This window comes from Uloborus diversus, chromosome 5, assembly GCF_026930045.1.
Source record: "Uloborus diversus isolate 005 chromosome 5, Udiv.v.3.1, whole genome shotgun sequence".
Lineage (NCBI taxonomy): Eukaryota > Metazoa > Arthropoda > Arachnida > Araneae > Uloboridae > Uloborus > Uloborus diversus.
Genome location: NC_072735.1, coordinates 182255772 through 182272297, shown reverse-complemented (window position 1 = coordinate 182272297; position 16526 = coordinate 182255772). Strand labels below are relative to the sequence as shown.

At 31.9% G+C, this 16526-nt stretch overlaps 1 protein-coding gene across 1 annotated transcript in view; it reads right to left on the bottom strand.

Annotated features, from left to right (window-relative positions):
- LOC129223325 (uncharacterized) overlaps positions 1–12206 on the bottom strand; it is a 74627-nt gene extending 62421 nt beyond the window's left edge. The window contains exons 1-4 of the mRNA XM_054857892.1: positions 12201–12206; positions 9877–9908; positions 6751–6887; positions 631–731 (exon numbers count right to left, since the gene is read on the bottom strand). Of these exons, the coding sequence (XP_054713867.1) occupies positions 631–731; positions 6751–6887; positions 9877–9908; positions 12201–12206 (276 nt within the window). The remainder of the gene's footprint in view (positions 1–630; positions 732–6750; positions 6888–9876; positions 9909–12200) is intronic.
- Between the last annotated feature and the right edge of the window lie 4320 nt (positions 12207–16526).

The following is a 16526-nucleotide window of genomic DNA, read 5'->3' as shown; positions in this document are numbered from 1 at the left end:
TCACTAAGCTTTTATGGTATGGTCAATATTTCATTCCTTGGTGTGAAAAAGACTGTCTCAATGCTTAGAGCAGTAAACAATGCAGCTGAAAGAGCGGTAAAAATGATGGGGGAAATGATAAAGGTTTAGAATTTATGTACAGGAGAAAACCCAGGATCATAATATACTATTTTAAATCCTGGTATGACTAAGAGATACCAAAAGACAAATAAGGCTACTAAAAGCAAAATGAAAGTCACATGGAAGAAATTAGCTGTTGTGTGATGCATTTTGAAGTTAGATTTAAAGTATTTAGGTGCTAAAATTCAAATCCAACCTTTCTCACAGTCCTCCATTCTAAAATGTTTGTTTAATGTCTTGTTTGTTTGTGTAGGTGCTTTATTATTATTATTATTATTATTATTCAATAACTTACCACCCATTAGTCAGGGCTAAAGCAGAAATACATGAAATACACCGCCAGCTCAGTCATTTCCAGCCGAGGACTGCAGTTTCGTGCTTATTAGCACTCATCAGCCCAGCATAGGAAAGTGACTGAGCTGGAGATGGAAAACCTCTTATGGAAGCCAAGAGGGCCAAACATTTACTTTTATTTATTTATTTTTTTTTAATAAATTACACTACACATACCTTAAAAGCAAATTTTCTAGAAATCTTATCTTCAGTGCTGCAAGGATTGACTTTGTAGCTGGGAAGCAATATTGAGGATGTAATTTTCTCCTCATGAGGACCTAATTAAAAAAATGTATAAATCAGCATTTCAATACACAGTTAAAATATTATTAATTTGAGAAAATTCTTATAGAAGGTTTAGATCTGGCCCAACCATTCCGGATAAATGGATTGATCTCATAAATATTACTTCTCAAAAGAGTTTTTTTGTAACAACACTATAACTTACTAAATAGTTCATCAAACTTGATATGTAAGGGATCATTTCATAGATTTTTTTCACCACTTTTGGAGGAAAAGGGAAAACAAAATTACAACTTACAATGGGGTGGTTTTTTGCAAAAAATTGATTTTTTTTTATTAAGCATTGCTGTTACTGTTTACTGAAATTTGTTCGTGACAAAACATGATATGTAGAGTTATCAACTTTTGGTAAAAAATTATATGAGTTTTTTATTATGTTTGGTAGTTCATATTTTTTCTGCTTCACTTCATCTTTAGACTTTTCAAATTCTGGCATAAAAAAAGTACCACTCTAAACACATATCATGATTGGTAATGTAGAAAATGGTCAAATTTGACACATCAACTTTTGGCAAATAACCACACATAAAATCTAAACTCATTTCAAGATACTCAACCAGAGTTAAGCTATTGCATTAAAATCAGAAAAGAAAACTCTCATTTCAGCATGGTAAATCTAAGTACACTTCTTTTCTTTTTTTTTTTCTTTTTTTTTTTTTTTGCAAGTGTTAGTTAAATATTTTATAATACAACAAAAATAAGGCATCGTTTTATTTTATTTTTCACGGGCATCAGCAAAAAAAAAAATTCAAATTGTGGTTATTTAACAAAAAATTGCTGTTTAAAAAAGTCATTTTTTTAATTACCGCTGTCAAACGTGAATGCTTCGCACGGGTCAGTTAGTTATAATAAATATGGATTGGTCAAACAAGCACTTCTTAAAAACTGTATAGCACAATAAATAAACTAGGATTTGTTACAATATACTTCTAATATAATAACTCTAAATAATTCTAACATGATAACTAGAAATTCAAATATAAAAATTAGATTTAAATTACAAAACATTCATGATTTAATTCTATGGTTTTATGTTCCAAACATTTAATTTGAAAGTGCAAATTTAAAATTAATAACCCTTATAAGCAGTAAAATGTACATTGAAATGTCACTGTGTATCGAGAAAAGGTAAGTAGAATTCTAGATATGAGAGCATAATTTTTAAAATGAATTTTTTTTATTTTTAACTTGTTTCGTAGTTTTGAGTTGACATGTGATATGTGATGATTTTTAAGTGACGGCAAACAGAGTAAACTATTATCATCAGCAGAGCCGTGTCCAAGGGGAGGGTTTTAGGGGTTAAACCCCTCCCATTGAAAAAAAAAAGTATGTCAAATGAAGAAAACGATCGACTTAAATTAACTTTAATGTGAAAGCCTACGTTTAACGTCCCCTCCCCTCCTTTCTCTCTGAAGTTTTAATGTAATTTTAACTCGGTAATTCTGTATTTTTTTCCCTCTAATTCAACTCAGTTGGACCTAAACGCTTGCATTTCTTTTTCTTATAACTTAAAAAATTTTGCATAACATTCAAATGTTATGTAATTTACAACTGTTAAAACTTTGCCGACTGAAATAATAATTTGAAAAAACTGTGGTGGTAGAACCGTACCAATACAAAGCATTAATATTGCTTATTGTAAGAAGGTAATGATGAATTTGGCATGTGTTGCAGCTATAAAGATGTATTAGTGATGGTGTTTAGTAATGTAATTTTTGCATCTACAATAAGCTCGTTCTAAGCATTATTTCAGAACATAAAATCTGATATGCATTCTCTTGCATAAAAAGAATTTGTGGAGAGTTTTTAATACTTGTTGCAATAAACCGCATAGTTAACAGATTTAATTAAAAAGAAACAAACAAACAAGGTTTGATAAAAGTGAATCTGTAAAATGAAGGAATTCTTTGGTCACTTGAGCAGCCAGAATTATTCTTCTAGGGGAAGGGGGGGGGGGTACATCAGGACTTACAGGTGCATAAATGCCATACTGGGATCGACAATTTGTAGTAAAACTAAAGGTTGTGAGGGATTGAATTCCCCCCCCCCCCCCCCAGGTAAGATTAAAACCCCTCCCTTTATGAAAATCTGGACACGGGCCTGATCATCAGTAATGTGAATCTGGGAATCTTTTGATTCCAAAAAGTGTTCCAGGGGATAAAACTGTTTGGAGGGTCAAAAATACTGACTTTTACTGACGAAAATTTATAAAATACTGACTAAACCAATACTGACTAAATACTGACTAAAATTTTAAAACGTAACAAACTTTGGCGTAACAAAAAAGAGTATCATACTTACGAAATAGATGCTAGCTTTATTTGTAATGTGCAGCAACATGATGTAAAGCTTATTTGGTACAAATTTTAAATGAAAGATGTGAGTTTAATTCATACATTTAGTGAATAATGAATAAACTTTTCAAAAGTAGGAAAATGATGATAAAATGCAGAGTAATATAACAATGTAAAGCATAATTAATAGTTGTAAAAATTTAAAGATCAACATCCAGACACTGCTCTTATGCAGTGAAAACAGATCATAGTAAATGTGTAGATAAATTGAACTAGTTTATCTACACAGAGGTTAGTATATAATGTGTTATTGTATCATACACACAGTACATTTTAAAATATTGTGGATGTGAGCAATGGGACTGTAGTGTATAAAAAAATACAGTATTTTTTCTATGATACTTAGGCTTAAGCAATGAATTTTACTATTTCCAAAGATTACTCTTGCATTTATGTACTTAATTAAAAAGAAAGTATCAGGGGGGTGAAACTGTTTGGAAAATCAAAAATACTGACTTCAGTGACCAAAATTAATTAAATGCTGATTAAATACTAACAAAATTTTCAAAATACTAACTTTAGAATAACTTTGATAATAATCAGCAATATTATGCATTGTAAAAAGGATGCTTATTTTATTTGTAATGTATAGCAACGCTTAATTTGTAATGTAAAAGCAAAATGAAATTTTGACTATAAGCTCTAAGTTTAGTTTACATAATTTCTATATGATGATGTGCAGAGACCTACAAAAATTTTTAAAAGGTAGAAGTCGGGGAAATTGTTTTAGATGCCAGACAAATTATTATGGCTGTTAATGTTGGGAAATGTCAAGTGCTACATTTAGGGCATGGAAATAAGTGTACAAGTTATTTTTTGCAAGGTTCAGTCATTAGTCAGGCAGACAAAGTTACTGATCTGGGGGTCCTAATAAGTCAGGATTTAAAGTTTAGCCAACAGTGCAGCATTGCTAGCCAATAAGATGCTTGGGTTTATCAATAGATCTATTTCAAATAAATCTAAAGAAGTTCTTCTGCCCTTATATAGAAGTTTGGTAAGACCGCATTTGGAGTATGCTATTCAGTTTTGGTCTCCTTATCTTAAGAAAGACATTAATGTATTGGAAAGGGTTCAAAGGCGGGCTACAAGGCTAATGAGTGGACTTTCCCACTTAGATTATGATTCCAGGCTTAGAAGGCTAAAAATGTACAGTCTTGAGCAAAGAAGAGACCGAGGGGACATGATTCAACTGTTTAAATTTATTAAAACGAAAGATGTTACGGGGCTAAAGTTTAGCACTGAAAACAGGACAAGGGGTCATTGTTTTAAGCTATTTAAATCTCAGGCTAACACGGATATTAGGAAAAATTATTATTTTGGCAGGGTAGTGGGACCTTGGAACGGCTTACCGGAAGAGGTGGTAATGAGCAAAGGAGTAGACAGTTTTAAGAGGGCCATTGATCTTCACTGGGGATTGTAAATTGACTAGGACCAGTCTAGCTGGGCCCAGAGCCTGTTGCTGGTCGTCACTTTTGTATTTGTATTTGTATTATTCAGTTAAAAGAATATTAAGTGCAACATGGCCTCTGAAAAAAAAAACCTGGTTGTTAGGGTATCTCTTTAGTTGTCCTAGGAGCCTGGCACCAGGAATTTGTCAGATCCCGACCATAAAAATGATGAATTTTTACAGCAACCCATCTACATTAATTTAGAAGATCGTTCAAATGTTCAAAATTTTTCTTAATTATTGAGAAAGGTTTTTCATCATTAATCACATTACTTTTTCTTTTAAAACCACTGTAAAATTACTTTAAAAAATTCCGAAATCAAAAAAAAGAGACAGAAGGTAAAGTATCCATAAATTGCACATTCAGCGATGTTCATTTTCTAATTAAAGAAATGAAGTATATATTTATTAGCGTGAAAATAATTGTACTGCTTTCAAAAAGCTTCAAGCATTTATGATTGAAAAAGAAGATGATCGAGAGACAGAGAGAAACTAAACAGCCTAAAAAGAAAGTCTGACAACTTTTTAGAAAAACCGAGTCTCATGTTCAGCAGACTTTTAATTGTAAATAAGAAGTATTGGGTAGAAACTGAATTCCCTTGTATCATGATGAATGTATTAACACAATGAAAGTTACAAGATATTTAAAAGAAACATAAAAGTATATCTTTCTTAAGAATAGTACACAAAAAAATGCTGTCAATCACTTCTTTCTTTGTTACATTTGGAACAGAAATAGGGGAAAAAAAATCAATTTGAAGGATCAATTTTTTGAGAAATCACCCCTTATTTACCATGTATTGCATGATTAATGTACACATTTAAAAATAAAATACACACCCTATGATCTTATAAAGCACTCCATGATGTGTCACATTCACATAATATTTGTTCTACTGTGAACTTTAAAGTATAGTGGGAGAAATGGAGGCCTCTTAAAACCAAATAAATTAATAAATAAAGCAATTTTTCTGTTACAATGATACTTATTTTGTATTTTGTAGGCATTAGAAGTAATTTTAATCAGATAAATTTGAAATAAAATTCTCTTTTTCTTGAAAATTTATTTAAAAAATTTCCAACAGAAATTTTGATTATCTTTTTTAAGCATTGCCAAAACAAAAATGAATTTCATAGCAATTTAAACATTTATTGGGGGAAAAAAAGATCCATATCAATCATGATTTGTTAAAACAAAAAGAAAAAAAAATCATTTACAGCTTTCTCATGCTTTGAATTCCCTTCATTTTCATTCTATCAACCAATCATCATCTTATGTCATTGCAGTTAATTCTACAAGAAACCATTTCAATTAAAGAATATAAAACTTTTATGAAAACTTTAAAGAAATTAAATTTAAAAAAAAATTTAAACATATGCCTACTCTAAATATTTGCAACAAAAAGTACTTTAAGCATGGTTAATTTCTTAAATAAAAGTTTTAAGCCAGCATTAATATTACTATTAAAACTTTTTAAATTTCTTAAAAATACCTTAAAACAGCCACATTTGAGAAATATTTTTCATATGTCAAGATCTCTTTAAATAAGTTTGTTCAAAACAAATCTCCCTGTTAGTTCGGGATTAATATTTTTCTTTCAATTTTGGCATTGGTACTTATGCCTTATTTTTGAATCATTGGAGAAAAAAGGGAGTGTTGCACCCTCTCCAACATTTTTTGAACAATAAAGGTTTTTTCCAATGGTTAGGAGGCAATCAGAGACCATTCGACACACCTTTCTCCATCTCAATACCTTACTTCTAAAATTTTTATTTTGTAGCATTCATTAACTTAGTTATTTATTTGACAATTATTTCTTCTACAGATTTTTTTACAACAGAGACTAAGCATATATTTGTTCCTTTTTAAAAATATTTCTGAAAAGTAGGCTAAAAAGCTAACAGCAAATTATTCTAATAAAATAATGCAAACTTTACCAGGTTGGCAAAATGTGGTTGCAGTATTGGCAATGCCTCACTTTTTTGGCATTTTATTAAGTTTATAAGAGAAACAGATAAAATTACACTGCCGATATGTTTCTTAAAAGAACTCATGGGCAAATTCGCAAAAAAATACTGACTTTACTGATTAAATTTTGGAAAAACTGGCAAATACTAACCAAGATGAAGAATACTGACTTGTACTGACTTTTACTGACCAGTTTTATGCTCTGGTGTTCTGCATTCACTTACCTTTATAAAAGAAAAGACAGAAATCTGCCAGCACACACCATCGTTGCTTCCATTGCTTCAGAGCCCCTCCCTCTAGCTTAAACAGCCACCCTTCAATAACCACTTGTGATTTACTGTCTCTCTTAACATGTGGAGATCTGAAAAAGGAGTAAATGCAAAAGTGTTTCAAAAGAAAAATATCTTTTATTAATAAACAAAGTAAAAAAAAACAGCAAAGAATTACTTAACAAGCAATCTAAATATTTGCTTTTGGTTTTCTATATTACTTATTATTACATTAAATGCGGACAACATAAAAACACCAAGCAAAAATACCATTTTTTTTTTCGCAAGCATGGGTTTTTTGTGGAATTTCCGTATTTTTCTACTTAATACATAAAATTAAAGTTTTTTTAAAAAACGGAATAACCATGAAAGCAGATTTCTGTGAATCTGCAGATTGAGACTCGAGGAAGTCTGCTAAGTAGCGGATAAATCATTTGCATGCCTTATTTTGCATTTTAATGGAACTTCCAATGTTTAATGATGTCTTGACATATTTATTCGGTGAATCGGTTAACACTTTAATGGAGCTTTTAACATGGCTTCAATTAATTGGTGGAGAATTTTACTCCAACTTTTCAAGTTTGTTTTTCATTTTTTATTTGATGGATTACTTTTCAACTTAATGGCTTCATTTACCTATCCGTTACAATATTTTTCACTTTAATGGAACTTTATGATTTTGTTTTGTTTTAAAGTTTATTAAAAAGACAAAGTAATGTACATGTTATTGTCGAATAAAGTATTTTTGTACAAACATGGCGGCAAATTATGAAAGGAACTATAATCACCAAGTTTTAAAATGCACCATCTTTTAGGTAATTTGAAAACTTGGAATTAGCTGCATGAGATGCAGTTTGTTCGAAGTTTCTACTGGCATAAGGAGAAATATAGGAATAGTTTAAAGAAAATCGTAGAAATCGTTTGAAGAAAACCAAAGTCCAAGGCTTACCTTAAGTAAGCCATTCTAAAGGATTTAGCTCAAGAATAAAATCAAAAATTGAAGATAAATGGAATTTTTTTTGAAACGTAAATTATCTTTTGTGTGTTATTACGAGTATGTCTTTTAGTCGTTGAAATATGTATTTCGTGAATGTATTTCGTTGAAGTACATTTACAATGAAATATTTTAACTAAAAAAAACTGAATGACAAGAAGAGATCTTGTAAAAAAAAAACGCATCATTGACTTTAACTGGAAATATACAGTCAAACCAAATGACTGTTCAATTTTCTACTATGGGCAAAGCTGTGCAGGTACCACTAGCATTGGTGCCCATATGGGGGGGAGAGGCAAGTGGGAGCTCAAGCCCCCCCCCCCCCTGGAAATTCGAACTTTCTTGTTTTTAGTACTTTTTTCTCTCCAAAAGTGTAAAAACATTTCTTCTCCAGCCATTAATGATTAAGTTATTGAAAATGTCGAATTTTAATAACTAATCTGCACTGAAATTGGTTTCCATAGGGGAAATATCTAAGTTCCCCCCCCCCCCTTAAAATTTTGCATATGGGCACCCGCGCTGGTTAAGAAAATAAGGAAAGAAAATTATGCAAAACAGCAATTAATTCAAGTAGAAAACAAGCCCTGGAGGGACACTATAACCATAGCCCCTAACCTCCAAAGACATCATGTAATTGATGAGCATATCTAATGTGACCAGATTTTTCAAGCTAAAATTAGGACACATGATGGGGGGGGAGGGTAGAGTAGTTTTTTTTCTCCACAGGCGTAATATTTTACGTCACAGAAAAATGCCAAGAAATAACTCAAATGTACCAATAAAGAACTCAAGTTGAAAATAATTTAATAGTATTGATGTAAAGAATATTGTATCACACAACAAATTTATTAATCAAAATTATTGTGTTTTTTTGTATCAATATGTTTTGTTATATCCGACAGTCCTCCGTGGGATATACTGAATGAATGCCCTTGACATTTTTCACAAAAGATTTCACCTTCTTTGTCGCCCTTTTTGAAAAATGGAAATTTATTTTTCAAGTTGTCATTCAAAACGCATTTACGTTTACCCGTCTCGTAAAATTATGATAATCATACAACGTGTAACAATTACAACGAATGAAAAGAATTTATTTCCCCCGTGCGCGGCCAACACCTGACGCTTAACAGCTCCTCCTCTTCAATCCAAATCATGGTGGAGGTAGTTCAGCGTATTAAATATTAGAGAATAACATTTTACCTGCCGTTCTTACGTTTACTGACAGCAAAAAAAAAACGATAAAGCGTTTAAAAAATCTAGATTGTATGTTATATTTCTTGTGTGACGGAATTTAAACAAAAAAAGTGGGACATTCCCGCAGCGGGACAGTAAGACAAAAAGCGGGACGTCTGGTCACATTAAGCATAACACCCGCAAACAGGACACCATTGCTTAGCAAAATACCTGTTTAGATTTTAAAAAAATTCTTGCAAGCACGAATTGTGTTATTTGCAAGACTAACTCGATTTTGAACTCTGAATATCTTCAAGTCTGTCCAGCCCTGTCAGGCAATATATACGAAAAATATTGGAGTGCAAGAGGGAAAAGATGAGGAAATCGTAAGCTGATAAGACTAAGTCTCTTTGACATGCCTGCACAAATGTTGTGTGTCATGATGTTATGTTTAATTTTTTATTCTCTCTTGTTTTGATATTGTTGAGGGCTATTTACACACCTGCAAATGATAACATTAAAGCTGCTGCTAGAAAAAAAAAATCCTCTTCCATGACTGTTCACAACCAAAAATTGAAAATTATAGCTAGGAAATCAATTAATTTAAAAGCATTTGCACAGTAAAATTAAGGAACTTTTCTGTTATAGGTTGAACACTTGATTTAGCGACTTGTTTAGTTTCTACCTTGGTGACAAGAAAAAGTGCCTAAAGTGATTGGTGAGATTTACAAGTACATAGCAATCATAGAATTAAAAATTTAAGTTGTTGAATGTCGCCAACTTTAAAGTTTTAATTTTGCAATAGTGATAAATAAATTAAAAATTGACACAATTTAAAATACGCTAAGCCTTTAAATACGCCTTTAACAATTGAAAAATATCAAAATTAAAATAAAAGTTTTTTTTTCTCTTACCTGATGCTGCCATGGCTTTTTCTGCGCATAGGCTAAATGAAAAAATAATAATGCATTGTGAAAACGAGATGATGAAAACATGGAAAAAAAGATTCAAACTGTTAGAAAAAAAATATATCAAACATGCTGATTCAAAACATTTTAAATCGATCAAAAATAAGTTTACGTCCTGAATTTTAAAAAAGTTGTATGTAAAACATAAAAACATTCCTTTAGAACCAACAACACCCTTAAAAGAAAATACTAGAACCTTAAATCACAAATTTTCAGACAACTGCACACAAAAGCCTTAGCATTTATCAGATGTCTTTTCATACAATTTTTTTTTTTTTTTTTTTTTTTTTTGCATTGAAAAAGGGGTTTTTTGTAATCCTTAGCACACATATGCAATTCTCAGCAAATTTGCCCAACTTATATATATAACAATATGATATAATCTTTTACTTTTTAATGCAGAAAAACTTTTCTTTTTCTTAATAAACATTCATTTTCATGCATTCATGAATTAATTTCAAAAGAGAAAAATGGCAAAATTTGTTTCAGGAGAAATAGAAAACAAAATCTAAATTATGAATGATTAATTCAAAGCTACAATTTAAACAGCTTAAGTAGAAAATAAAAAATTCAAATCAATTTTGCAGCAAATTGCTCTACTGAACCTCACTCTAATTACCATCTAATTTCAGCATAGAAATGTCAATGTTTTTATTTATGAACAAGCCTTCCAAATTTTTATTCATACAATTTTGACAATCAAAAATATGTTTTCAAGTAGCAGATAACAGTAGTTTTTAGTCATAAATATTTTTTCACAAACATTACTTAGTACTTTAAAATTATGGACATACTATGTCAATTCTCACTTTCAGCTGTTCTTCAGCCAAAATAAAATGAATTGCACACATTTTTAATGATGTTCAATGCATGTAAATGCAATTTGTGCCAATTTAAGGATAAAAATTTAATTCAGACGAGTTTGTTCTTTGTTAGATATAATTCAATAAAATGAAATTATTTTATCAAGCCAATAATCAAAGGAAAGCAATGTGCTTTGCTATTAAACTGGAGAACTAAAATGTAAATAAACAGAAATGGCATATTTGTAGTCGCTGAATGTAGGTTCTTTCAGGTAAAATCAAAGAATGTTTTAAAATCATCTGAATTTAGTTAGATACTAGTTCTAGAATCCATAAGAATCGTAACCTTTCTTATGTAAAGTAATAGAATAATTTGTCAAAATTTAAGTAAACATCGACTATAGTATCAAGAGTTGCTTTGAATACTTTACATAAAAATTAGCAAACTAACAGAACTAAGTTTGAAATATTAATTTAAACTTCAAACAATTATTCAATGCGGAAAAATCGAATGTTTGTGTGTACACAGTCCAGTTAGTCTGTTTCAAATACGATATTAGTGAAAAAAATGGCATACTTATTATAAAAAGCAAAACTAAGAAATAGAAAATTTTTTAGACCAGTCATAAAAATTATAGCCTATCATTTCTCACAATCTACCGATTCGCGACCCCCAGAGGGGTCGTGGGATGTATCCAGGGGGGTCGCAAGATGTGGAAGAAAAGTTTAAAGAAAATAAAATTATTGCTATGTTTTTACTAAAAACTTCCAGGCGCAACGATGTCATTAGTCATCTCTGTTTGTTTCTTTTTCGTACTGCGTGCAATGATTAAACTTGAAAACGTGCAAGGTCAATAACTCTGTCATAAAACTACTGCAAGATTATAAAATTAGTAAGGTCTACTACTGTATCTTATAAAATAATTCAAGAGACAAAAAATTCATATACTTATTTTTCTAGTTACTTGTGTTTTTAAGGATAAAACTTACCCACTTGTGTTATTTTTAGTTATTGTTTTAGGGTTTAGACAGAGTTAAAACTTTGGGGGTTGCCAAAATATTAAGTCTAAAAAGGGGGTCGCAATGTCTAAAAGTTTGAGAATCCCTGGATTAAAGTAATCCTTACAAAACAATACGAACACGCCTACTTTATGAAAGAGTATACTATATAAATAGTTTTTCGTGCAATTAAAATAAGAATATTTGCTTTCAATCACAATCGAAAACAAGTATGCGATATAACATAAACAACAGCTAAGTCGAAAACAAAAACATAACCCTTTAATTTCGCGAAAAAATTAAGAAGTTTTCTACTTTACGCTTAGAGATGCTTCGAGTTACGGAACCAGGTGATCAAACGAACACAACAGGAATGCCTACGAAAGCACAACATTTGCACAAAAATTCCGACGCATTCCTATACGTAAAAGAAACAAAGGAATGATAAATAAATATTTTTTTTCTTACCGCCATGATTATATTGCGAGGTGTCAGGAATTGACACCTATGCATTTCTTCTATCGAATCATTTCAAAATGACGCAGTCCCATTTCTGACAATTCAGTCGCTTGATTAGTTTTGGATTTTGATTCATTGCGTTACAGATGTCAAAATGATGAAGTTTATTTATGTTTATGGGGATCCTAAATCGCTCCCTAAAGTTCCGACGCTCACCAAGCAACAACAATGCCAAACAGCGAAATGCTGCGTGTAATTGGCTGCTGGGTATTGCCACCTTGCGCTTCATTATAAAGTTGTATCTTAACAAGTGTGTCTGCATTCCATAGCATTCTTTTGATTACGTAATCACATCCTCTTTCGGTAATATTCGGATATAAACATTAACCTTGCCACATGTTATTGTAAATTACTACAATGGAAAAGTGTCGATATGACGAGGTCTGAAATAAGAAAATAATATGATTGTTGGGTATTTTTTGAAACATTTTTTCGTTAGTAATGATTGAGGGATCAAGGCAAAAAGAATTAGAAATGAAATTCATGCATAAGAAAAACAAATTAAACTAATTCATCTTAATTGCAGTGAATAGTTTCTCTTATGAATGAATTCACCTAACAACCTTTTTTTAATCTGCTTACTCGATTGAAAAGCTTACTTTTTAAGGCTTCTCTTAGACCGTTTGATCAGATTTGAGTTAAACGAGGACGCAGAGGTGCAGTTATGTTGAAACATGTTGAAATCAAAATAATAATCGGAAAAGAGAGCAAAATAAAGAATTTATATCGGGAAGGAGAAACTTTTGGAGAAATATATCACCATTATTTTTCAAAATAAACACTTTCGTTTCTAAAAACAGAACAATCGCATTTTTTTTAGCTTTTTAGAACATTAAGATTTTTTTTTTTTGAGCAATCACGATTTCTTATTGTTCTCATTTGACTGTTTTGAATTCCTATCATTTTATTTTCCCACCAGCATCCACTGCCAGCACCACAGTCGCGTCGACGGGCCTCATGATGCTGCTCCTCTTGCGAAAACCGTCTCCAGGTTGCGTCCATATCCTACACACACACGCATACACACACACGCCTACACACACTCATGCCTGCGCACAGACACAAACTCCTACACACTCACACATATACACACAATCATGCCTGCACACAGACACAAACACATATGCCTACATACACACACACACGAACGCCTACACCCACACTCACGGCATACACACGCATACATACACACATACACACGCACCCACACACGTGCCCATAGCCGGATTTACGGGGGTGCGCCGCACCCCCAAAATTTTTCGTTGGGTTTTGAAAAACATTAATTTAGTATATTTCACCCAGAAACGCAGTTGGGAGAAAAAAAAAATCACAACTGCTAAACTCAGAGCTGCCAACCTTTGAAAAATCCAAAATCGTAGCTGCATTTTCCGGGGGGGGGGGCACTGCTTCAGAATCAAACAGTGATAAATTGTCAACTGTATAATGAACAAAAATATAATATTTAATGAATTTCAAACATAATACAGAAAATATAAATACGGTATAAAAGATTTTATACTGAATATTTTAAGATGATAAATTCTTTATTACTAGCCGTACCTTTCACCCGGTCGGCATGTCTTTTTGAAGTAACATGCTTGCGGCAATCATCACGACCACCATTTTCAACTGAAAACTCGCTATTGCAAATAGTACATCTTGCATAACCCGTCTTTAAAGATGTAATAAGGAATGACCAAGTGCTTTTATATTCTTCTCGATATTTTTGACACTTTTTCCGCTTTCTTTGACGAAGAACCGATAAACTGCATGAAAACTAAACCAGCAGCACACGTCTAGAAGTTTGATTTTCTGAACTTACCGATTTAGTTTTCATGCAGTTTGTGATTTTTTTTTTTTTTGGGGGGGGGGGGGGTTATAAATTTAAAAAACAAAAAATCGTTATTTTTTACCTGCTTTCATAGCGTCGTAGATTTAATCTGCATTCATAGAAACAACGAGTTTTTCGAAACAATTGGCAGCTCTGGCTATAGTAGTAAATTTACTTGAATGCAATGTAACACCACAGGTCACTAGAGCGAAAAAAACATAACTGTGCTCGTATTAAGAATTAAAGTAATTTTATCCATTTGAAAAAAGAAACGTAATTCATAATTTCATGCAAACAAAGAAATTTCTCAAACCATTTATTGTTCAGTGCTGTGTTATTGTATAGAATATTGCATATTCTGTAATTGGGTATTTATTCGTATATCAATTCCAATTCTTCTATTTTGAAACAACTATGGCTAATCAAGTCCAAAAAAAAACATGACTATTGCAACAAACTTTATCAATAAAATCTACTCCGAAATCAACTAAAATCCAACTTTTTTAAGTTAAATTTTCAAAACATTTTGAAGGAGAACTCCCGGACATTTTGCTGCAGTGGTGCATCCAGGGGGGGAGGGGGCACAAGACTGGTGACCCTCTCCACAAAATGCTGAGTTGATGTTTTTAAAAAAATATTTTTAATTATTCAAGAGAAGAAGATATCTTATTTTGGGAAAAAGCAGTTATTTTAAGAAAAAAAAAGAATGTTGGGAAAAAAATCTTAATTTCTTTCGAAAGGAAATATTGACATTTAAATTTTTCAACAGCTTCAGATTATTGGCGGCGAATTGTGTGCCGCCTCCTCCCCCCCCCTCCTTGCACAATCTTCTTCCTTCAATATCTCCCGCCTCCCCTCCCCCCCCCCCTCTTTTTTTTTTCATTTTTTTTTTCTATTTAGTCCTCAAAATTTTTCTTCTCCAAAGTCCTCCAGCCAAAGTTATTACAGATTATGTCAAATTTCGTTTTTTGGGCTTCACTTTCACAAAATTTCCAAAGAAGATCCTCTAATAACCTGAAAACATCGAGTATCGTTTACAATTGCGTTTTTGGAGCTTCGGTTTTGAAAAACTGCAGTGTCCCTAACGTCACCAAATATGGTCTTACACTCATGTGTTTAAGACTTCAGTTTTGGAAAATATTCGAACAAGGGCCTCCGACCCCCTTTCTCTAATATCATCAAAGATTGTTAATATTTTGGTTTTGAAAACTACCATTTCATAATATTTAAGTGATAGAATCCTTTGGGGCAATAGCCTTTGAAATCCCTTTTTTAATACCATGAAGTGTATTGCATAAGAATTTCATTTTAAGACTTCAAATTTCGAAAAATTTTTAGGGGAGAGCTCCAGAACACCCTGTCGGTAAAAGCATCAAAAATTGTCCACCATAGCGTTTTTGGAACTTTAACTATGAAAAATTAAAGAGGTAGTGTGTGGGGGCGGAGGGGGATACGTATTTCTATCTTTTTTCAAAAAATCGATTGGAGACAGTCCAAGAGTCTCATTCCTAACCCAAACTATAAATATTTGCAGTAATCACATTTATCTATATATATAAAAATGAATGTTTGTCTGTATGTCATCCATGAACTCAAAAACTACCCGGCAGATTTGGCTGAAACTTTCACCGTTTGTTATTTTTGGTACTGGGAATGTTTATCAGTTCGAAAAAAATCCGATCGATAGTTCCTTTTTTATTCCAATTTAAGTCACAATCCGTTGGATAAATACGAATAAAATTGTCGGCTGCAGAAATTAATTCGCGTGAAAGATCTCATTCGCAACTCCAACAAACTATAGGGGGCGCTGCAGCCACTGTCTAATGGCCGATGAAAAAACTAAAACAAACGCACGCTGTAACATATAAATTGCTTCTAAACTTAGGAAATGATAGATATTTTTGTTCGCATGTATGATTTTTTGTTCTTTATTCATTTGAAAAGATTTTTCAAAGTCCTTTGTTTATTCTGACCCATGTAGAAAGAGATTAGAAGTCAAAAAGTATTACGAAAGTAAAAAATTATGCAGAACACACAGTAAGTTGTTCTGAAGCAGCCATTTTCACGATGTTGAATTCGGAATTCATAAATTTTTGGTTCGCTTCGAACGGCATTTTCATTTTGTACCGTTTTTTCTATACATTAGTACATATTAAGTTCAGTTTCGTGACATTTCTGGCATTTGTTGACATTTTTGTCACATAGTGCACATACGTGGCAGACTGTCAAAAGTAACGTTTAACACTAGATAATTTATTTCTATGACTATATGATTGGATATCAAAAGAAATCATGCATTTAATTCATTCGTCATGGAAATGATTTACCTGATATGCGAAATCTTGTCAAAATACATTATTCTTTCACACAATTTTAAAACCATAACCCTATAAACAGATTTTTGGCGAACTTTTATTTTTTATTGTTCAAATTCTTAACGTTCT